The sequence below is a fragment of the Phalangium opilio genome, unplaced genomic scaffold (assembly GCF_054372755.1).
Source record: "Phalangium opilio isolate 3A_F unplaced genomic scaffold, DU_Popi_V2 ptg000098l_1, whole genome shotgun sequence".
In the NCBI taxonomy this organism is placed as follows: Eukaryota; Metazoa; Arthropoda; class Arachnida; order Opiliones; family Phalangiidae; genus Phalangium; species Phalangium opilio.
The window spans coordinates 342,043-365,451 of record NW_028324201.1 but is presented as its reverse complement, the minus strand read 5'-3'; the positions used below and the strand labels follow the sequence as shown (position 1 = coordinate 365,451).

Sequence of the window (23,409 nt, the reverse complement as noted above, 5' to 3'; positions counted from 1 at the left end):
AGCAATCCCTCAAGTTGGACCGACCCATTTACACCGGTTTCGCCATCTTGGACCTCTCAAAGTTGGTCATGTACGACTTCCATTACAACACTATGAAGGCAAAATATGGCGACGACCTCAAACTTCTTTTTACCGACACAGGTATGATTTTTTTTAAAAACGTTTACTAGATTTAAATCCTTTTTTCTACTTTCAATTTTAACTAATTAAATGTTTTTACGTATAATTGCAGACAGCCTGACCTATCAGATTTTCACCGACGATTTGCCTCGGGACTTTGCCCAGATGAAGGAGATGTTCGACTTTTCCGCCTACCCCAAGGAACATCCGCTCTTCAGCGAGGAGAACAAGAAGGCCCTCGGAAAGTTCAAGGACGAACTCAACAGCGTGAAGATTCAAGAGTTCTGCGGCTTGCGACCGAAAATGTACAGAATCCTGTCGGCAAAAGGTGAAAAGAAGACGGCGAAGGGAATCTGTCGTCGCGTAGTCAAAAAGAAGATACGTCACGCCCAATTACTAGGAATGCCTGCTTCAACGTAAACTCACCACTGAGGAGATGAAGAGGATAGTCAGTGTTAAACACGAACTATTTTCCATCACTCAGAAGAAACTCGCTCTTAACCCCTGCGATGATAAGAGATTCATCATCGATGGGGTGTCTACATACGCTCATGGTCATTTTAAAATTAAGGAATAATTCCAAATGTATAACTTTCTGTAACCCTATCCCCTCCCATTCCTTCCTGGGGGCGAAGTGGCCGAACCGGTCCACGCCCTCCTCCCATACCCTTTGGGGGCGAAGTGGCCGAACCGGTCCACGCCCTCCTCCCATACCCTTTTGGTGCGAAGTGGCCGAATCGGCCCACGCCCAATTTCCCCTCCCATACCCTTTTGGTGCGAAGTGGCCGAATCGGTCCACGCCCAACCCTTTTCCTTTAAAATTTCATAGTTCTATGTGTAGTTTATAAGTTTAATTTAATGTATATATATTTTCAATGTTTAATTGTATAGTTTTAAGTTGTTTTTTCTCGAATGAGTTTTACTCCGTGATTCTACGGTTTCTCATTCAAAATAAAATTTTTTAAATGCAAATTTTCTCCCTCTTATTTCATACAACTTAGGCAAACATTTTTTTTTCAGGTTAAGGGGAGGGGGCTCGACCGCGCGGGCCAGCCGCGTGCGCGTGTTTAAATTTCCCGCGTGTAGGAATAAGTTCGCGCGCGATTTAAAGAAAAACACATAAATTCAATCAAAAAAACTTTATTAAAAATCTCTTATACATAAATTCCGATATCATTTTATCGTTCAAATTCTTATCTTTTACAAATTTTAAGCAAATATCATACATTTTAATACCTCTACATCTATGCAGAGAAAAATATACGCAAAATCCGCCACATGTCCGACTGGAATTTCCTTGAAGTTGTTTAGAATTAAAAGTTACGGTAACGCTGTTTCTTTCTACAAAATCGTTGAATTGAAACATGTCCGGCGGGTTTTACGAAACTATCGAAGAACTCGGTATTTTTGTTACTAGAAAAGTAAATAACAGTCCTATGCTGACCTTCAGTTTCTGAAGAGCCAGTATTTACAATATACAGTGAAGGGAAAAACTTTACTTTCTCGGGTAGCAGATCAGCTGCAAAAACACCTCGAAACAGATCTTTGGTGAATTTATCCCTTTGCATAATTTTAGTTAATTGTGTAGTGTTCATAATCTTTTAGTTGTAATCGTATATGACAGTTCTATTCTTATCAATCTCAACCAAATTCTGAAACTCAGAGTAATATAAAACTGTGATAGTCTTGGGCAAGTCCTTGGCGAATTTTAATTCCAATCGCAAGTTACCATTCCTTATCAATTGAAATTGAGAAGTTGAACTACTGAGGTCGGCACTTAAATCAAAAGCAAATATGCAATTCCCATTGGGGAATTCCTCCCGTGAAATGTAGTTTCCCTCGTCCAATAACCATTGAGAGGTTTGAGTAAAAAGATTAGTATAAGATCTCATATATTGACCACCAGAAAGGTTTGGGGTAAGAGGTTTATGTGGAACGCTAGCTCCGTCAAGGTACAAGGCGATATGATTTAAATCATAAGGTTGAAAATTGAAGGGTGACTTTCCGTAATCACCCAAATATGCATTTTGATCTACAATAGCGAAAAGAACTTTTTTGGGTAGTTGACCCATGAATAAATTATCTCTAACACATATTTTTGTACCACTGTTAATTGAGAATGAGTTACATTCCGTGCGAATAATCGGGTATTTCATGGTTGCCAGTTCCAAACATTTAGCGTGGGCGATTAACACTTCTGATGGTAATTTTACTTTACGAACGTACAGGGATGCTAACTCGTAAACCACTTTCCATTTAACTGCACCGTCTGCATGCACGCAAAATTCGTTTGGACTTTTAACAAACTTGAATTTGAGATCCGTTAAATTTGGGAAGTATCGAGGTTGTTGACAAAGGTCCAAGTGTACAGTTCCTACCATATCTATTGTTCCTTTTCTAGCAAAGGCCGCTCGTGTTTTAAACCCTTCGTTATCGTCCAAAACGTCAAATTTTCCGGCCGTGTCTTTGTAAAACATGGAACTAGTTAGAAAACTAGTTTTGGCGGGTCCTCCGAATGTCACCGCCGTTTGAAACATGGCCTTGTAAGGGTAGTTTTGCGGCGATGGTGTGACCGATCTCTCTTGAGCCGAAAGGTGTACTTCGCTGAAAAGACTATGCAGGAAATTATTTACCGGTCCAACTTTATCAGCAGCGGCCGGAATTGTGGTCCCATCGGCCGGGTTGACAATCCTAACTTGAATATGTAATGAAGTCTTGGACAAGTCCAATTACGCGTCGGAACTACCAGCTACGGTAAACGTGATTGTCGAATTTTCGTTAATGTTAGAGATGGGGCTGTATTCGACCCATTCTCCACTCAGAATACTGGTATTGGTAAGAGGTACGTCGAAAAGTTCGACTTCGCTACTGATTGACCCATGCGAACCGGGATGGACATGTGTCATTATATTTTTTAGGTAAAAATATATGGATGATTAAAGGATGTTGCTTTCCTCTTTCTTGTCACGACAGAACTGACGAGTGATCTAGACCTACGTCTCCTTTTATTACCATTCCCCGTCATTTTTCGGATTTCTTCCGCTGCACTAAGGGCGACGTCTTTAGCCGCGGCTTTTCCATGAGATTTTACCGATGCTTTTAAGGGAATCCCGCTAGCTACGTCCGTCACGACCTTCGCACCTGTGTTCAAAAACTTTTTACCGAGGTAACTGGCACCTGGATCCTATACACCGGTGGACTACGAGGTAATCTCTCCACCACTTTGAAAAGTTCTTCCGACCACGTGGGCAAGTAACCCTTCTCGAAAATATTCTTATGTTTGCTTATCCGGACTACGTCACCAATATCGTAAGGATACTTTAATGGTGGGGAGAAGTCTATATCGCCGTAAAGGTTTTCCCATACCCGTCTCGATGTTTCGGGTGTGACTTCAACGGGTTTACACTTTATGGATCGGTGATAAATGTTATTATAAGCTTGAACCATGTCTTTAAGAGCGTCAATGTACTTATAAATATTGTTTTCCGTGAAATACCGATACATGCGACTTTTTAGAGTTCTGTTGAACCTTTCAACTATCGTAGCCTTCTGTTCGGAATCCGGGGCAAAGAACTCAATCCCCCTTCTTTTCAACTCTCTCTGAACATCCCTGCATATGAACTCATTACCGTGGTCACTTTGCACTCGCTTCGGCGAGCGACCGGACTCTAGAATAGCCTTAAAAGCCCTAAGGATGGTTGGTCCTTTCTTGTCCTTGGTAGCCACCACAAAGGCGTATTTACTGAAAACGTCAATGCAGCACAGGAGGTATCTGAACCCTTTATTGTGACGAGTTAGGTTCTTCAAATCGGCTAAATCAATCTGCCACTGCTCATCGATCCCATAAACTATTGTCCTATTTCTCTTAAAGTTTTTTCTAGAATTCCTGTGTAATGTATACGTATCTTGTGTTTTTAAAAATGTCTCCACGTCTTTTACCGTAACCTTTAACCCAGCCTCTTTAGCCGCTCGGTATAGCCCGAGAACACTTCCATATGTACCCGGGTCAGAAAAATTAGAATAAATCTCTTTTAGTCTATCCATTGGTTACACTATGATAATGCCTGAAGAGAAAATCGCTAACCTCTATAATTAGGAATATGGCAATTACTAAAACCACAGTTAAAATTTTAGGAGATTTAAAAAATGTGTCTACTAAGTTGGCTAACACCACAAAAGTACCCACCTGATTATCACAACCTTCCATATCGGAATACTTAAAATGAATGAAACGTGGAATGTAAATGAATCGTATTTTATTTAAAACAAGTGCTACAAGTTTATCCAATTTCCGAAACCCTCACCAGTCTGAGCGGGCAAATAATAATCCTCCTTCACTTCTTCTTTCTCCACTTTTTCTTTCTTCGCTTCACTTTTTTCAGGCGGGGGTGGGTCTGTTTTTCTAATTTTAATTAATGTTCTTGGTATATTAACCGTATACAAAAGTTGGTAAAACTGTGGGGCGCCAATGACGGACGACTGTTTTTTAGAACTCTTCGCGGTATAAGCTAATAAATCAATTATATTTGAACCGATGATTTTACGGTTCTCATATATTAACTCTCCGGCGTGTGTCCATCTTATTTTTGATATACGGTCAATCCATTTGTACAAGTTCAAACAATCAGCTGCGCTATAGGAAGGAACCGAAGAGACGATTTCAGGACCCCAATTCCGGTTTTTTGCTGGTTTTACTTTCGCCCTTTTCACCGTTTTACTAATTTCCCTCAAAAGTACGTGGTTATATCTTAATAGTTTATCAGTATCGTTTAATTTAGTATCGTTTATGATGGATTTCAACTTATCCTCCTTATCCAACTCCATTGAAGTGTCGACTTTTAAACCGCTATTTGAATTTAACCTATTATACGTTTCTTCGGAAATTAATAACATTTTTCGCGCCATTTTTACTTTATAGCTCGACTTATAGCCGCACCTGCTACTGAACTAATGATAGATAGTAGCGGTCCGAGAAGTAAAGGGATGAAACCTCCGTTTTGAATTAATAGTTTCCTTTTCTTTGAAGGGAGGATGTTAGACGTAACTTTTCTTATAACGTGTCGATGTTTCTTCAACCGCTCCTTCTCCTCCACTGAAAGAGGGACATTGCCCCGTAGGATATTTATACAACACTCGACAATAGATTTAATCGCTTCTTTATTGGCAAATTTAATTGCGGCATTTCTTTGACATGAGTTACAATTTGCAATATATTTTAAAAAATTTAAATTATCGTCGACTCGTTTTGACGGAGCCATTCCGCTAGTTTGAACGCCTTCACCAAGGTACAGTTGTTGCTGTCCCTATGAAAAGTGCAAGCTCTGGGGGTATCGCACTCGATACTTGATAATCTCGGGCAACCGTAGTCTTCGGCGTTGATAACTTTGCACCCTAAGAACCTTGATAGGGTTTCGGCCTTCTCCGCTCCTTTCGTCACGTATGACGATGCTCTAGCTCGAATATAGTCGGCGGCCTCCTGCGTCGTCTCGTATGGGTAGTCTCCCTCCTCGAATGCTAGATCGCAAGTGTTCCTTGAGAGCCACCTGCATTGCCTTTTATCCTTGACGGATAACTCTGAGAACTTGCATGGGGATTGGAAGATCCAGACTTCGTGGACGTCGGTCTCCTTCACGTACATCGTCAGCTCCTTGATTACCCATTGCCCCTTAATCCGGAAAAAATTCGCTTCAAGGATGGCCGTAATTTCGGTATGAGCAGTGCTGCTTGTTGACCTGGAAGTATACCTGTTCTTAGACGGTGGTTATCTAGGGTGTTAGCCTTAAGGTCTACAAAGAGATAGCCGTAAGGTTCCAACGTCGCCTGTCTAAAGGAGTCTACCACGTATTTACTATTTCCCGGCGAAATTTGTTTCGCAAGATGGATAATGGCAGACTGATCACGTGGTGTTTTAAATATAACCAAGTAATGGGCATTTAAGTTTAAGGTACGAATTTCCTTCCCAGGATAATAAAGATTCTGCATTAAAATTAAAACTGAGGTATTCCTATGGTGCGAGCCCCTAATGAAAAGATTCGTCACGTCCTTATTATTCGCTATTTCACATAGCAAGTCGTCTAATATAACGAAGTTCCTCACACTAGCATCTAGGGTGTTAACATCTAATAAACCCTCGTGAAATTCTACACTCGGAGTATGGGATAGTATAGCACCGTATAGTTTCGACTGATACTCCGTATAACACCAAATTATTCTTTCGGGGGTGGGCGAAATACATATATCCTTATGCTTAATTAATTCCCCTACGAGAACACTTTTCCCACAGCCGGTGACTCCCGCCACTAGTCCGGTAAAGGGGTGTTGCATACTTAAATCCATATCGATAAATGCGGGAGGAATTAACTACCGTAAACTTATATTTAAAGAAATTTATACTTACATTTTGCGGATCTGGATCGGTACTTCAAGGAAGGATGTAGAATGCCTTATCTTTAAACCGTCCTCGTCTTTTATACTTTAATGTCACGTGACTTTCTGGCCATGTAAACATGGCGCTCTTTTTAGACCAATCACGTTCTTATAATCGACATGGCGTTTAAACCACGTGTGTGACAAAGGTTATTTACCACGTTGTCGAATATGACGCTTAAACCTAACATTGATGCCATGATTGATTCACTGACGCCATGGGAAGACACGTCATGTGCGTCACAACAATATTGGGGGAAAAATGTTGATTCACTGGCGCCATAAGAGGAAAAATGTTGTGGGCGCCCATTGACGCCATATTTATTGGTGCCAGATCATGTGCCATCTGGCACTGGCTGACGCCATGTCCCCAAATCGGTACTTTCTATCTACTGTCATCTTGTGTGGTTCAAATGTTTAAGAACAAAACAATGTCAAATAACTGTGTCGAGGATTATGTTCGATACCACAGCAGACGGTACCAAACATATGAGGAAATAACTATTAACAGGTAACGTTATGATAAACGCTTAGCCACGGGAGTAAATTACCCAATTCATAGAACACTGATAGACATCCGTATTGTATAGTATACGACTTACAATTGGTATCAGACAGTGGCGGTTGGCCATCACTGGTGGTTGCGCTAACAGTTGTTGAGCAACTTGCCTCGGGATCTTGGATAATAAGGAATTAATTATTATTATTCACCATCTGTGTAGTATGTCATCTTAAAAAAGTTTGACACATCTTGCGAAAGAGAGTCGATTGATCTTGAAAGCTAATAACAATATTAATTTGAGCGCTTGTTAAAAGAAATTAAATTCGCTTGAAGAATGAGCGAGAGGAAATTTGTTTCCACGCTAAATAGCAGCTTAATCCATACTCTGTTCCAGCTTAGGTTGTCACCACGCACATACCTAGGTCTCTATGTGACGTAGCTTTGTGCGTGCTGACAAGAGACGAAGAAATACTGATTTTCAGCATCTGTAATCTCGAGATTTTAGATCCTGAAAATCAGTATTTCTTTCGTCTCTTGAAACAAATTTCCATGATATTAATAGAGACGGAAAGCTTTCAGACATACTGGAATCATTCACGCTTCCAAATCCCTCGGCGCAACTGACATCCAAGACGTCGTGGCGACTATTTAACGGAAAAACAAAGAACTTGGTCATATTTTTATGTATTGAATCGTGTTAGTAACGTATGTGTGTAGGAGTTAAACATTGACGTGGTAATTGAAACATGAGAGGGAGCCAAATCGCAGCCAAATATTGAAACCAGAAGGGAATAAGAGAGAAGGGACACACTTTATATCTCCATAATGCTTTACACTCGTAACAACAGTCTTACTAACCTCAAATCAACTACCCTTCACTGATTGGCTATCTAACTTCTGTCTTAGCTGTGACGTCACATAAGAGGGTGACGTCTCGGTTGACGAATAAAAAGTAGTTTTGTTTACAACTTTACATTGAAGGAAGCTGTGCAATTAATTTAGATGCACGGGAATGGAAAACATACCAAAATCAGATAATTTGAAGGTATTAAATAGATGAAAACTAATTATTCTGAATTAATATTAAAAAATAAAAATTAGTTTCAATAAAATACATACTTGAGGTTATAATTACACAAGAACGAAACATCGAATGCAGAATGAAAATCTAGCAGACAAATAGGCCGCCTGATACCGCGGAGAACTTAAAGAACTATTTTTGCAGTAAATTGGTTAAAAGCTGTGTACTTGCGCAAAGTTTTCGCGGTTTTCTTGAGGTTGGTCGGACTCTCGTTACCATAGCAGGCTCTAAAGTCTCCCTTCTCACTTATTCCCTTCTGTTGAAACGTGTTATAGGACATGTAGGAAAGAATTTGTATATACAAACACTATACAATAAGTAGCTGGTTTGAGCCTTATTGAAATGTCTAATCCATTGTTCGAAATAAAAATGTCATTTGGTCATGAATTATCTCAACAATTGCCATAACAATGTTACATTTAGACCTTTTCAGATTAGTTAAAACCGGTTTTAATGTGTCTAGTTGATAATGTTGTATTGTATAATAATAATCAAAGCTTTTGTCTATGAAGGGATATCCACACGAAGCCTATGCCTTTAATGTTCGAAAAGCGTCAATTGAAAATAAGCAACATTTTGCATTCAACTGGACATTTGGCAAGTACAGGTAGACTACCCGGTCGCAGAGTTGCATTTCTGCTGGGAAAAGTCTTTGAAAGCATATGACTATTATGTTTATATGACATGAAATAATAAAGTTTATTACAATGGAAGATGAAGTCACAAATATTGGCATTTTTAGGATTGATTATGAAACAATCGGTGAATGTTGGTAAGGTAAGTATTTCAAAACTAGGCCATTTCCTACAGTATGTGTAGGTTACTTACACGACTTCGCAAGGTACAGGTTCTGAGAAAAATCGGCAAGACGTCTCGCTGTAAATGTAAAAATAACTCTGTTAGTAGTTCCTAGACCAACATATAACATTCTACTAATGTCCTGGAACCCTGCGAAGAAGGGTTAGGTCACAAACAGCATTGCATTATTCCTCAAGGTGCTTGCTTTTACGTATGAGAACCGGTTGGCCTGTAGTAAACAGGTAAAACAAATTATAAGATTGCAGGCCCACTTTTGATGTAAATCCATCTTTTAGAGCGGACACTAACTTTAAAGATGCAATAACTATACAAGGAGGAATACACTAATATTGTGAAGCCAATGTTCATGGACAGAGCAGTTCTTGCAGTTTAGGCTCTAGTCATTTAGGTAAAATGCACCGGAATGTCGGGCTTGAAATACTTATCTCACAAGCATTACACTTCAGGGCCTTGATTTACAAATAGATACAATTACGCAATAGGTACCACTAACAACAATATCTAATTGGGAATAAAATTGTACGAATAAAAGCGGAAAAGACCACTTCACACTGATTCACTTATGATGCTCTTGAAATAGGGAAATTAATTGGAATAGTTTGTTACACAGAGATAGAAATACGTACATAACACGTTAGGTAACACCTGTCATTGGATGGGACTGTTTGTACAAACAATAACAATAGGAAGTGGACAATTCAGAAAGGGGTTTTTCCAAATGTAACTGATCTCATTTATGGGTTAGTGAAACCATTTTAACTCACGATCATTTCCAACCTTATCAAGTTCAAGAAGTATCTTAATATACACTTGTACCAAATATGGACTTACTGGCACAATGTGTTTAATATTCTTACCATATATTGTTGGATTACAGAAAGTCACTTAGGTTTCAGGAAATTGTGGCGCTGATGAAGGTCCTGGAAGAGATGTACTAAAGGGCACATCGGAAAGTTCGTACCCTCCGGCTATCCCAAAAAAGGAGGCCCTTGGAATCAATGCGGCTAAACGAGACTCAATCGGTGTCAGTTCGCTAGCACGATTGATCCCTCCGCCAGCCTTTTTTGTTTCCATGGCTCTTGTAGCAACTTTATTTTTTAGTGCACTCTTTAGAGCCGCCCACTTCTTTCTTACTTCTTCACCAGTGCACTCTTGCCCACTGATGTCGTTCAAACGATCAGCAATCGTTTGCCACATTTTTCGCCTCTCCTCCTGAGACTTCCCGTACTGATTATTCAGCAGCGAGGGCACTGCCTCAAGTTGGGAGACAAGACATTCCATCTCATCATCAGAATATGTCCCCTTCCTAAGTTTCGGTGCCATTACTTAAGCTATATGGCTTACTAATTAGAAACGAAATTTTAGCAAAACTAGAATTTATCAAAATGTAACTGCCAAATTGGAGTAAAATGTATCAACGTTGAAAAATTAACAGTCTCTTATTATTTTTCTTTTCAACAATTTCATTTACTTTTGTTTTCGAAAAATTACAAGGGAAGACAAAACGATTAAAAGTCACATTTTAAATATTATCGTAAAATCATCATTATTACATTACCTTATTTTTCGCAGTTGGCCTACACGTCACACGTTCAGTAGAGGCCATCGAAATGAAAGTTCGTGAATTTGATAAGGTCTTTTTAAGGGTTTAGGCGCTAGAGGGCACGATTCACCGAAGAGTAAGGACAAAGGTCTCTTTCACTGACCTTTGAGAGTTAAATACACTTTCAAGTTGTGTTAACTGGCCTATCACCGAAATATAGTTCCGATTACACAAAGAACTAAATTGAACGAGAATGGTCAGTCCCTGCCCGTATGGACATCCAATTCCCACCCTTAGGTCAAAACGGCGTCATCAGCATGATATCGAACCAACAGCCTTAAGTTCAATCCTGACCGACCAATTCACGAGCTTTAATCAGGGGGAGGAGTATACTTTTTCAGGAGAATACGGCCGCAGAATGTTCAGCAAGGAAATCACGTACATCAACATGTTTATAGTCTGATTTGTTGGAAAAATAACTATCATCACAGGCTTTGGTTGAAGAGTCACGTTCATCAAAGTCTATGGTTTGAGAGGAATGTTCATCACAGTCTTTGGTTGGAGAATAGCGTTTATCACATTCGTTGGTTGGAGGATCACGTTTATCACAGTCTTTGGTTTGAGGACCACGTTCATCACAGTTTTTGGTTGGAGGCTCACTTTCATTACAGTCTTTGGTTTGAGGATCACGTCCATCACAATCTTTGTTTGGTGAGTCACATTCATCACATTCATCACATTCATTGGTTGACGATCCACGTTCATCACAGTCATTGAATGAAAAGTCACGTCCAACGACTGTTTTGTGAAGTAATCACCTTTGTCATCGGATTTAGCGGTAGCACCACATTTGTCGCGGGAGTCGGTGGAAGAATCACCACAAGAATAAGAACTAGTAAAAAAATTCCATCAATGGCTTTAGTGGTACAATTACCACTTTCATTCTCAAGTTTTGAAGATATAGAAACCTTGCTCTTGAAGACTTTTAGATGATGACTTGTAGAGGAATTCCTAATTTGATCCTTACTCAATTTAAAAAAAAATTGCAAATGGGTTATAAATCAGACATATAACGTACTTTTATTATGAGGAGCTAATTTGCATGTTTTCTGTTTTATCATATCATTCTTTAACGATTTTACACTTTCAACTGAAACATTAAAATTAATAGTTTGTTTTCGTAAAATTTACTTTGAACGTTGTAGATTATGCAAGTGTACCACAATCCAACCCATTTGGGATACTAAACTTTTGGGGTATTCGCATTTTTTTTTTGTTAACTTACTAATTTTCAATGGGATTGGGGGAGCCTTTGTCAAGACGATGGATTTTCGTCTTTTGAGTGTTTGCGTTTTTTTCGCCGAAAAGTTTAATTCTTCATCTTCTGAATCAGAATTATTCAAACGTCTACAGAGGATAGCTTTTTAACCCTCCGTCCACATTCTGCTTCACTGGCTAAGTCGGAGGTCACCTCCGATTTCCTCGGCTTCTCCCTCGCTTGACTATATGAAACTGCAGAAATTTTGTTTATTGGTGTTGACAAGCTGAAAGAGTTTTCAAATATTTAGTAACGTAGTAGGCTTGTAGATTATTTTCCCCTCGTACAACTACAAGCTACAGTCTGGTCCAGGTTTTGCTGAAGATGTGATCAGCTTCACATTCTCGTGGTTCAACCTACCCATGGGCCAGAAGCACGATTTCTCATTCGGTCACCATGACATTGGTACAGCCTCAACTGTTCCTTCAGCAAATCTGAATATTACATACATCTGGTCAGAAGTATAGAAAAAAACCAAAGGAAAGCCAAATCCTATTGGTTTTTCTAGCATCCTTCAAAAAAGAAAGTAAATGGTTAATGACGTCACATTTTTTATCTCCCGTTTTTGCATTTATTTCTATTAAAAAAAATAAATCTAAAGAAAAGACTATGTCCAAAGTTGATCCCCTACAAGGTGACTATCCTCATGTACTCAAGTTTTGGCTTGGCGAAGGCTGGTGGAATTTGTGGGCGGAATCTATAATGCACTTATGAATCTCTCCCACAAGCCTCGCCAAGCTAAACCTTGAAATCAGGAGGGAAGTTTCCTTGTAGAGGATTCGCTGGATGCGTGATTTGCTTTAATGTGAAAATGATTAAGGGAATGAACCAACTGATCCGTGATGGGCCCCAAATTTGTAACGCGTATTGTTCTAAAAACCTTGTTTGAATGAAAATTTTAAACTAAATTCTTGAACCTTTCAAACGTTAGAACAGAACAACAGCTACTAATGAATTTTCCTTAAGAAACACTGCAGGTTCATCGCCAAACTTTCAGGGTTTGCGAGTTGTCTAGAGGTGAAGAGGCTTCTATCTGTAGTGTCGAAAGGTATAGGCTTAAATTACATAACCATTGCGAGGGAATACTTCGTACGAGTTGCCATTTAATAGCTATAAAACATAAAAATAAACTAGGTCTCAATCGAGAACATTAGAAGATATGCCTTACTATATACAAGGATTGAATCAATAACATAGATACATATTTACAAATTTATAGTTCATGGAACTTACGGTGACCTTTGTGCGGGTGGTGGATCGCGTTCGCGGTATAATTGCCTCTTTTATAGTGCTCGCCAAGTGGCACCGGTTTACGTCTTGACCATTGTCGAAGGCGAGAGTGGATACACCTCTGTGTTGGGCCAAGAAGTTCGGAGCGGCAAGGTGTTCTCCAGCTCTTTCAGGATTTTATTTAAAGTCTGTCTTTTTCTTGGTGTCTGGCGATTTCATGGTGTTTTAATTGGTGCCAAGGCAGGCACCAATCGGCGAGTCTGGCCTTGTTTACGTCAAACTGGGAAACCAACTGGCGACATTGGGTATGGGCCTCTCATGGTGACGAGTTATAAGTCACATGTCTCAAGACAACGGTGATTGGTCGCTTTCAGTCGCGTAAGCCGCCACTTGTTGAGGTGTCTTTCACCCCATTCCATGGGAAAGGATGCTTCGCGCACAGATCCCCCACATTGCACCCATTATTTAATTGGCAACATATATACATGGGTACACTCAGAGTAAGGAACACTTTTACTATTCCTAGAATATTTGGCAATTACTCGTACGAAGTATTGAAAATATTGGGATAAGGGAGAGACATAATGAACGCCATAAACTATCACCTGTCTGTTAAAATCTTTGAAAGAAATTTATATTTATTTTATTGGGAACCTTAAAATTTAGCAGCGCTTGAGATTAAGCTATGATAAAAGGGTAAAGAGGGGAACTGCACCTGCTCCGTAGAAGGTGCTCTCTTTAACCACGGAACGGGACGCTAGGGAAATAAGGTCTTATTCATGGCCATAGCATTAGGAAACCTTTCCCACCAAGTTTGAGCTATTTATAAGAAAAAACAAACGGTCAGGGTGACATAGGCTTAATAGTTTCATCTGTGATTTACAAGTTTCAAACTGTTTGCTAAAAGTAGAGACGGTTTTTGAACTTTGATAGAAATAGCATAAATTTACGGCATGATCGTAGAAATATTGAAAGTGATAAAACTGGGCGCTTAAAGACTTACTCAGGAAGTTGGTTTATGAACAATGATTTAAGTATAGCATCATTGGCTTGTGAACCAGCTTGAAGACACATCTTTTGTAGAAAGAGTGATGGTTTCTGGTCGCCGATTTGCATTCCACTTAGTAGTTTGTGTAGCCGTTTTTTGTTCGTATCGCAGAACGAGGAGCTTATACGTGTTTTAAATGTTGTATTAGGATTTTCCGGACGCACTTTTATGATGTCAGCGACATAAGAAATTATGGTTTGGTCCAGGGATTGCAGTACGTAGTCGAGTCTTGTTTCTTATGCAGTAATTCTACTAATTCGGAATTAAGATTCTATCGTGGAGAACCAGAGGTCAGGATTGTCTTTCCAAGATAGAGGAAACTTGACTAAGAAACGGGAAATTTCATGGCTTTCGGGTTTCTCCTTCGTGGTGATGTCCTTAGAAACCATCACTTGGTTAACTTTCACGTTTAGATACTTCATTTGTTCAGTTAAAGAAGTTTCCCTTTCGTCGTCGTTCCCCAACATGTCGTTCTCCGTCTATTGCTTTAGGGTCGTGTAAGAATAAACTAAATCTCGGGTCACCAATCGTGGGTACTTAAATAGAAGAGACAGGAAACACGCTAGTTTCAACGAATCAAACAATTTTGTTATGCTTTGAGATGTTATATATATCCATCTCAAGACTGATATTTCCAGACTTTTTATGTTGGAAAAATTGAGAGAGGTCAAACTCACTATTATATGGTGCGTTCCTTAAACTCAATGTGATAGTCGTAGTGTGATAGATAACGTGAATCGGGTGTTTAGAGTCACCAAACCACGCACAAATCATTTTAATGACATTTAGAAATTGGAATTCGAAAATTTGAAGCTGAGTGCAAAAGGTTTGCTATGGAAACGTATGCTAAGCTTAGACAAATTTTCTATGATACTCTCCAACGGTATTGTGTCATTTCAAATTCAATTATAATGTTGTGTGGTTTGTTAACTGTGTCACGTAAAAGAACAACGCCTAATATTCTAAGATCAATTGACGATCTAGTGCAAGATTTGCTAACTAGAGACCAGTTTTCAAAAAACATTGATGGTCAACTTATGAATGCCATTAATAATGTATTTCCTAGGTCCAAGTCGATCCAATGTGCTTTCAACCGCATTCAAGAGATCCACGGCTTTCGAGGTTCCTTTGAGTGGAAATAGTGACGCAAGTTCTTAGGTTCTAACGAACACCTCGTAGGAAAATTTCTTCTTGTGCTGTGTCCGTCATATCGGTGTATTCGTCCAACGCAATACAATAAAAAAGGTCATCTACACCTCGTAGGAAAATTTCATCTTGTGCTGTGTCCGTCATATCGGTGTATTCGTCCAACGCAATACAATAAAAAAGGTCATCTACACCTCGTAGGAAAATATCTTCTTGTGCTGTGTCCGTCATATCAGTGTATTCGTCCAACGCAATACAATAAAAAAGGAACTTCTTAGCTTTCGATTTTAGTTTCTCTTCAATTGACAAGGACAAATCCTCAACACGCCTGGTAATAGTCGGTCGAGAAAGGCTTATTTTAGTAAAGATATTTTCTTCTCTGGGCACATTATATCAGACACTCTTTAACAATATCACCATCTTAAAAGGCTTGTAATCGCGCGCTTTCACTGTTAACCCGAAAACACACGACTACGTAATTAAATTAATTAAATATATTTATTAGAACATGACTTTGGTTAAATTAAGTATACAATCCGTTAGTAAATATTAACAAGGTAAATATAAATAAATAAACACAGTTAATTATCTCAACAAATCCGATTATCTGATCCTGACGCCGGTACTCCTCCAACTGCCTTCATTCCCGGGCTACGTTTGAATATATATCCTCGGCCTCCGGAGATCAGCCAATCCCGGCTCACGAGCAGACGACAGGTCAGCTTCCTGGGCCGTCTAGCGGGGAACTCTGGTGTCGGTTTCGGTTGCTCCACCTGGTGGTGAACTTTTGTAACGGGCTCCCCGTTAAAACCTAACCTCAGCATTTATCCCATCCGTTTCACGCCTAAAGGCTAAATTTTGATTTATACCTTCAAGTACATGAAGCATTTGGCGCTGGATGTTATTCAACGCTTCCATTGCAACCCTCTGGCGTTTGGCCTCTACGTTTAACTGTTCTGCTGCCAACCACTGACCTTTGGCCGCCTCGGCGCACCCTTTGGCTGCAGCTACCATCTCCTCCTTGAGTGTCAGAGGCCTTTTTCTGGCTTGCGATTGAGCTAAAAGACACGTATAGTCAGTTTATAAACTAACCAACCATAAACTCATTGGCTAATAGCGTTCTGTCTTGTCACGTGTAAGCAATACTAAGTAACTGGGGTTTGTATTTGTCGCACCTATTTTATTAACAGGTCGGAGCGCATAATAAACATTACAACCAGTGTTTCAACAAAAGAAGCCATTGGCATTGGATATGTTTCACAAAAGAGAAGGAATATTTCCTATGTCTGTAACTGCTTTCATTGTGTTTGGGGATAATAAGACCTATGTACAGAACAGGCTACAATCAAACTTACAAGTTCCTGGCGCTTCGCTCTTGGAGCAGCTTGCTGGAACTACAGGAGCACTACAGTAAGATGGAGGAGAACTACTGGAGCAGCTAGCCTCGGGATCACTACCGCCAGCACCTAGGAACTTACATGCCTACTATTAATACCCATTCATTTTCATTAAAGGAATACTCAGATAATATTTCATCGTACCAAAGATGGAAGAAAAGGATGGTAAAGTTGTGGCGGTGTCTAGAAATGGTTGCAAAATGGCATCCAAATTCTCATTACTAATTGAATTGGAATTCCGCCATTTTTATATGGTTAACAATATTACAAGCAAAATGTAAGTTTAGTTCCACAAACCTTTCAGCCAATAGGTCCGGAGTTGATGGTGCAATGCAAGAAGACCGGTGAAAACAATGTTTTAACTGTTTCGCTCTTGATAATATGAACAATGTTCTGAGAAAAAGCACGTGCGGGTCATATTGAGGAGCTGACGATTGACCTGCATCAGACTGTGCAATCCAGTTACGACCAAAATCATAGGTTCGAGAGATCCCTTGCATTGAAACTTTAGGAATCAACGCGGAAATCCTCGCCTCAATTGGTGTAAGCGGTTCTGATGCATTGGTACCACCACCAGTTTTACGTCTCTCCTGAGCAATGGTTGCCGCCTTCTTACCAGGGTAAGAAATAAGCAATATTTTTAAACTGGTCATTTGACCAGCAGAGCCCAAGGGTTTTAATTAAAAAGCTGGTCAATGACCACTTAATATTTCTACATACTGTCAGAGCTCCACTGAAATGGTTCTAGGTTTTATATACCGCTTATTTATTTTATATGAATTGATTTTTATATCTCACTCAAAAGTTAGTTTATATGTTAAGAAAAATAATTAAACTTGGAACCTTTAATGGAAACATGTTCCATTTTAATAGGAGTAGAATTTTCCAGGTTTGAAGTGCTTAAATTTGTTGTATTACAAACACTAAAGCCTCTTACAATGAAAGACTAACGACTCATAAAAACAACGCACATCGCAGCAAGTCTACTAGGCGTGTTAACCGGTCCGGTCCGGATAACGGCGTTCCGTCACTTTCCCCTTCCGTTCTTCATTGAATCATTGCTTACAATCAATATGTCACCATGGAGTAGTATGACAGGAGACTAATTGTTGTGTTAGGCTTCTCCAAGTAAACTTTTATTGTATATACATTAAAACTACTCCTTGGTACACTGACCCGGGAATTTATTTTTTACTAAAGAAGGGCAATTTAAAAAGTGGTCACGGTGACCACTAGACCACCAGGCATTTAATAAATAAACTAGTCAAGGCAATTTTTAAACTGGTCATTTACCCAGTGCCACCGCCTTATTTCTCACCCTGCTTCTTACGTAAAACTCCTTTCAGGTTGGCCGGGCCAGGGTTGGAAATAAGGTGAATTTTGTAAGTGGTCCTCGGGACCAACGATCCATAATGTTGGAATTATTAAACTGGTCCTTGGGACCAGTGACCCTCGCATTAATTATTATTTTACCGGTCTCACTATAAATTAAATTTCTAAAATGGTGAGAATAAAAAGCACGTAAAGACACAATAGTAAAGAAGCTGAAAATTCTAATTGATTTTGAATTTTTTACTGTAGGAAAAAGTAGCATATAACAATCCATAACAGTTAAATTTTATTTCTTATCACAAATTTTCAACTAGTTGCCACTAAATATCAATCAACATGTCTAATGATATTTGAAGTTCTTAATCCTTTTCTGAACTATCCTTATACCTTATTGCATTTTACATAAATTCGGTGGCAATATCTTCTCTCCCTATCAGTAAGCCAGATCAAAATCCTGTAATGTGACCATACACTACTGCCTAATACGACTACTGACAACTAGTACTGGCTATGGTCTAGAGTGTTGACTACAAGAGACTCATTCTAGAGTATAGACGCTAGACAAGATCAATAGTCAATAGACTACAAAACTCTTGTAGGGAAGTCGTAGCCAAGGAGTACTAACTACCCATGAGTAGAATTGGTAGAAAATGTGTTGAGCTAGAAAAATTCTAGTAAGGAACCCCGAATTAATAAACTGGTCCCACCGTCTATTTTTTCCAGAAACCATAATTAATAAAGTGGTCCCTGGGACCACTGAACCCAAGTTTTGGAATAAATAAACTGGTCCGAGCAATTAATAAACTGGTTTTTGACTTGTAAACCTGACTTATTTCCTACCCTGGGTTGGCCCACTTCTTTTTCACCTCCGCATCCGTGTGCTGCTGTTGTTGCACAGCGTTGACGCGCTCAGTGATGCGACTCCACATCTTTTTGCGCTGCTCAGGGGTACAGCCATACTCATTTATGACCAGTGATGGAACGGCCTCCAGCTGGGTCACCAACGTTTCAATTTCGTCTTGCGAAAATGGTACCGTCTTCGACGAACTTGAAATCTCCGTGTAAATCATGAATATAGGGTTAGAATACAACATACTGATGTACACATTTCTAGCAGAAAAATCAGTGGTAAAAGTAGTAAAGGTATATATTACTACAGCTTTGTTTTAGAGGACTTTGTCACACATTTTGTGTGTGTGGCAATAGCCTCACAGGCCTGCCTACAGCCACGAATAATTGCTGAAGATATATGGTAAACGACTTACTTTCTTGTAGAGCTCAGTAAAATGGGGTAAGAACATACATGGGGTCAGTTGAAAACTTTAAGGTCATTAGAGGTGTGTATTTAATTAAACATCACAAATCGCTGATGATTTCTGTTTTAGCTTTAGTACGTTTTTGATACCATTTCATTTGTATTATTTACCAAGCTCAATGATTTGAGACATTCTTGTCAATGAATTTGGTTCTCTTTATTTAGTTTTATTCTATACATTATTGTCATTTAAATGTATTATTATTATTCATTTAATTCGGTTAAAGGTTCGGGAAATTAGAAATATACATAGTAATTAATCGTTCCATAGAATCTTACCCACCTAAAGGCAAACAAATTTGACGAACACGGGGATTATGCGAGAAAAAACATCGACTCTTTTTTAAATAACTGTTTTATTTTAAAAAAATTATTGAAGAAAAAATTTTGTAAAAATTAAAGAAGAACATTTTTCTAATAAAAAATTATAATTTTAAACAATTGTAATTAGGAAAAAAAATAGTTTAAAATAATTTGTAATATTAAAAAATTATAGTTTAAAATGAAAATTTTCATTTAAAAAAATAACACTTGAGAAAAAAGAAATTATTAAAAAAAATTAAATTTTATTGTTAATGCCAATCCTGTAAGGAAATCGTTTGAAAGTGTGACTTAAATTATAATGATGAGGTCCAATTCTGTAATTGTTTAAGTTGTGATAAGGGACATAAAGCTTACGAATTTATCTTGGCCTCCAGTTCATCCAGGGACATGTCGTCCCCGGAGCCCTCCTCCACCGGCTCCTCCCCAACGCCTTCAGGCTGGGCCGGCTCCTCCCCAGCGCCTAGAGGCTGGGGGGCTGCACTCCAGCGCCTAGAGGCTGGGGGGCTGCACTCCAGCGCCCTGAGGAGGGGTAGGCGCCTCCCCACGCGGAACCTCCGTCAACGGAGTTTGTTGGTCATCTTGGACCCCTTTCAACAGAATTGAATAATAGTTTGTACATTTTGACATTTAAGTATCAAACCAGTTTTATACCACGAACGCGGCTCCAAAGGTCGCGTGCCAAGTGGCCATAGCGATCACAATTATTGCAACGCCGGCCCCTGGCGTTGCGACCGCTATGGCCAACACGACCTAAATGGCCTACGTGGCCTCCACGGCCCCCGCGGCCTTCATGGCCTCCACGACCTCCACGACTTCCATGGGGCCCCATTGCCCCCGTTGAAATACGGCCCCTCCTTCGCCTTCCTCACGTCCATTGGTGTTCAGGTGCACATGATGCACCGTAACGTTACAGTTCTCGGATATATAAAATAGTCTATCCATTTTCTTAACTACAATTTGAAATAAAGGCATTTATTGTTACGGTACTAATCTTTCTTTCATTCACGGACTATTTTCACATTCATGGAAAAGGATTTTAATAGTAAAAAATATTAACGGGATTGTAAAACAGGCTGAAGAAAAAGGGTGCATTGGAATAATCTTAAGACTTGTTAATTTTAAGAGTCTTGAAACCCTGCTTATGTTAATTACGGGCCTGTACCGTAATTTTAATAATTTTCCTCACCAACCAAGCGGTAAGAGCTGCCTTCTTTCTACTTCCCCTAAGCCTTAGCTGCAGCCATGAAAGAAAGCAGCGTTCATGAACCGAGGCTTAAGGTATATATTTTGAAAAAGAAGTTAAAAAAGATTTCAAAGTGAAAATATAAGCTGTTGGTGCTTGAAAGGCTACTAATAATGTAATTAAAGGCAAAATAAATTCTATTTGTTAATAAATTTTCCATTTGAAATCATATTGCATGACAATAAGTATAAATCTAAATTCGCTTACTTCTTCTCGTCTCAATGTTTTAAAAGTGTAAGTGCGTTCAGCAATCACTACCAAGTTCTCGGTTTAATGCCGAATTGTAATTTTTATACGGAACCGTATACCAATGCGCCTTATGGTACACCTAGCTGAACGTTGCTAATGAAACCGGGCAATACGGTAAACTTAGTTTCTACATTTATAGACCTTTTTCCGTGGTTTTAAAGATAAAATAAGAAAATTCAAATAATAACAGATATAATTGCAATATTTCTTTATTTTTTTTCTTGGATAACGACTTAAATTGCAGGAAATAATCACATAATAATTTTAAAAGTCGCGGTATAGCAAGTTTGTACTGTTTCAAGCGACATCTCTAGGAAAATATGTTCAGGCTCTTTCTTAGAAGGGATGTCAAACAGTATAATTTCGGCATTAATGTTCTGTTTGTAACCTTTTTCTTGATCTTAATATAAGTTTAGTCGTTTTGAGTAATTTCTTTACTAAATACCTGTTGAAAGTAATACGCAAGTGTTCAGAATCTATTTACAATGCCATACAATAAACGATGCGTCATTCTTGGATGTTCAAGTTGTAGTGACAATCTAGCCCAAGATGGTTCTTACAGTTTACATTTATCCCCTAAAGGTATTGTAAACCTTAACAAAAAGTGCCTTTTTGGGCGACTGGGGTATTTGGCTAAGTTTTTCCCAACATTAAGGTAATGGTAATCTTACCGAAAAGTGGATTCTGGCTACAAATCGTGGTGAAAAGTGGAAACCGAACAAAGTTTCCGTTATTTGTTCAAAACATTTTAGTGAAGACGATGTTATTGTTACCAACGGGAGAAAAAGGATGTTACTTAAACCACATTCAGTACCAATTCTTGGAACAATTTTACATAACGAGCTTGGAGAGAGCTCTAATTCTAAAATTTTACCAACTGTACATGACGATATAAATCTAGTACATGTTCAAGCTTCTGATGATAATGAAAGAGAAACAACAGTTAATTCAAAGACAAAAAAGTCAACTGAAGGTAACCCTGCACTTGTAGATAAAGTCATGCCACCCTGCATGGATAGAATTAGTATTGAAACAGTGAAAATTGGCACCGAATGTAAAGCTACGCAAACTGTCATTACAATGGCTACAAAAGGTACTCAGACACTAAACATAAACAATGTTTGGTTTCAATAGAGTAGTGTCGGTAGAGAGGGGAGTAGACTGTTTATCCCTCCCTCTAGGCGCGCTTTTGTAAGAGGGGATACTGTACGCGCCTGGTAGGGGGGGATGACACTGAGCTAGAGCTAGATGTCAGTTCTACGTATGCAAACGTCATACCCTTCTATCTCTTAGCTAAGTGTCATCCCCCCTACCAGGCGCGTACAGTATCCACTCTTACAAAAGCGCGCCTAGAGGGAGGGATACACAGTCAACTCCCCCCTCTACCGACACTACTCTATGGTATGACGTTTGCATAGTAGAACTGACATTACTCTATCGAAAGAAGTTATTCGGGTATTGCTGCTTGAAGAGAAAACATTCCGAGATGATTGATTACAAAAAGTATCAAAACTCTAACCACAAATGAAGAATATAGTATGAAGAATAGTTTGAAAGAAGAAGTGGAAAACACTTTTTAATATTTTAAACAGATGCCAGAGATATTTGTAAAGATTACCTTTTAAATTCCTTCCAAGCTTAATTGCAACAATTGCAAACAACATGCGACGGAAGATGAAGTCTAGAAATTGTGAAAGGAACTAAATGCAAGAGTAATTTTTACTAAACATTTTGTCATTAAAAATCAATGACTATGACTATAGAATTGCATCAAAATAAATGTTTGCCTAATTTTCACAAATTTAAATAACATCAATGGCAGTTTTGAAAAATAGCCTCGCTTATTATTTCTAAATTTAATCCATTTTTGTGATTTCATTCTGTGTACGTTATTTCAAATAAACGTCAAAATTATTGAGATCACATTTTCCATAATTATTTTAATTATTTCGAGGCTTATTGGTTAAAATTTTCAAATTCCTTATAATTGAATAATCAGGGGTGTGCAGGTATCGCGGGTACCCGACTCGATATCTGAAACATATTTTTTTATGAGTCTAACAAAATCCCTATGGGTCCAGTTCATGACGCGCATGTTTCAATATTTCTGTCTTTCATAATTTAACAATTTAATTAGTAACAAGTTATTAATTAATATTGTTATGGGAAAATGGCTCAGCTTTGAAATCTAGGTTTTAATTGGACTGTAAGGAAAAACAAAGACTTGTCTGAATTGGACACGCGCAAGCTAATTTTAGGGATTTTGACGGACCCTAGGACCTGACGGGTAATTGAAAATTGAACCCTATACCCGCG

At 38.8% G+C, this 23,409-nt stretch overlaps 4 protein-coding genes across 5 annotated transcripts; 2 read left to right on the top strand and 2 right to left on the bottom strand.

The window, feature by feature from the left end:
* Window position 1: 1 nt before the first annotated feature.
* On the top strand, window positions 2-1,092 carry LOC149632603 (uncharacterized). The gene is made up of 2 exons (XM_089850994.1): window positions 2-141; window positions 233-1,092. The coding sequence occupies exons 1-2, from the start codon at window positions 69-71 to the stop codon at window positions 538-540; spliced, it is 381 nt and encodes a 126-aa protein (XP_089707120.1). The 5' UTR covers window positions 2-68; the 3' UTR covers window positions 541-1,092.
* Window positions 1,093-1,721: 629 nt separating this feature from the next.
* Window positions 1,722-3,026, bottom strand: LOC149632602 (uncharacterized protein F54H12.2-like). Its single transcript, XM_089850977.1, has 2 exons — window positions 2,854-3,026; window positions 1,722-2,811 (listed from the first exon to the last, which is right to left on the bottom strand). Exons 1-2 carry the CDS (start codon window positions 3,024-3,026, stop codon window positions 1,722-1,724), a joined length of 1,263 nt encoding a protein of 420 aa, XP_089707103.1.
* Window positions 3,027-9,833: 6,807 nt separating this feature from the next.
* On the bottom strand, window positions 9,834-10,271 carry LOC149632601 (myb-related transcription factor, partner of profilin-like). Its single transcript, XM_089850976.1, has one exon. It carries the CDS (start codon window positions 10,269-10,271, stop codon window positions 9,834-9,836), a length of 438 nt encoding a protein of 145 aa, XP_089707102.1.
* Window positions 10,272-21,766: 11,495 nt separating this feature from the next.
* On the top strand, window positions 21,767-22,906 carry LOC149632600 (uncharacterized). 2 transcript variants are annotated; one of them, XM_089850958.1, is made up of 2 exons: window positions 21,767-22,186; window positions 22,541-22,906. In XM_089850958.1, the coding sequence occupies exons 1-2, from the start codon at window positions 21,883-21,885 to the stop codon at window positions 22,585-22,587; spliced, it is 351 nt and encodes a 116-aa protein (XP_089707084.1). In that variant the 5' UTR covers window positions 21,767-21,882; the 3' UTR covers window positions 22,588-22,906. The 2 variants fall into 2 exon arrangements, with proteins under 2 accessions (XP_089707084.1, XP_089707083.1); XM_089850957.1 differs by having other exon boundaries at window positions 22,538-22,906.
* The last annotated feature ends 503 nt before the right edge of the window (window positions 22,907-23,409 follow it).

Excerpts from the sequence above, each read along its gene's own strand:
- LOC149632603 (XM_089850994.1), top strand. The coding sequence starts at position 69 with ATGTACGACTTCCATTACAACACTATGAAGGCAAAATATGGCGACGAC. Across the intron at positions 142-232 it reads ACTTCTTTTTACCGACACAG|ACAGCCTGACCTATCAGATT; the intron begins GTATGATTTTTT and ends GTATAATTGCAG.
- LOC149632602 (XM_089850977.1), bottom strand. The coding sequence starts at position 3,026 with ATGACACATGTCCATCCCGGTTCGCATGGGTCAATCAGTAGCGAAGTC. Across the intron at positions 2,812-2,853 it reads GTAGCTGGTAGTTCCGACGC|GATTGTCAACCCGGCCGATG; the intron begins GTAATTGGACTT and ends TATTCAAGTTAG.
- LOC149632601 (XM_089850976.1), bottom strand. The coding sequence starts at position 10,271 with ATGGCACCGAAACTTAGGAAGGGGACATATTCTGATGATGAGATGGAA.
- LOC149632600 (XM_089850957.1), top strand. The coding sequence starts at position 21,883 with ATGTTACTTAAACCACATTCAGTACCAATTCTTGGAACAATTTTACAT. Across the intron at positions 22,187-22,537 it reads CATTACAATGGCTACAAAAG|AAGTTATTCGGGTATTGCTG; the intron begins GTACTCAGACAC and ends CTCTATCGAAAG.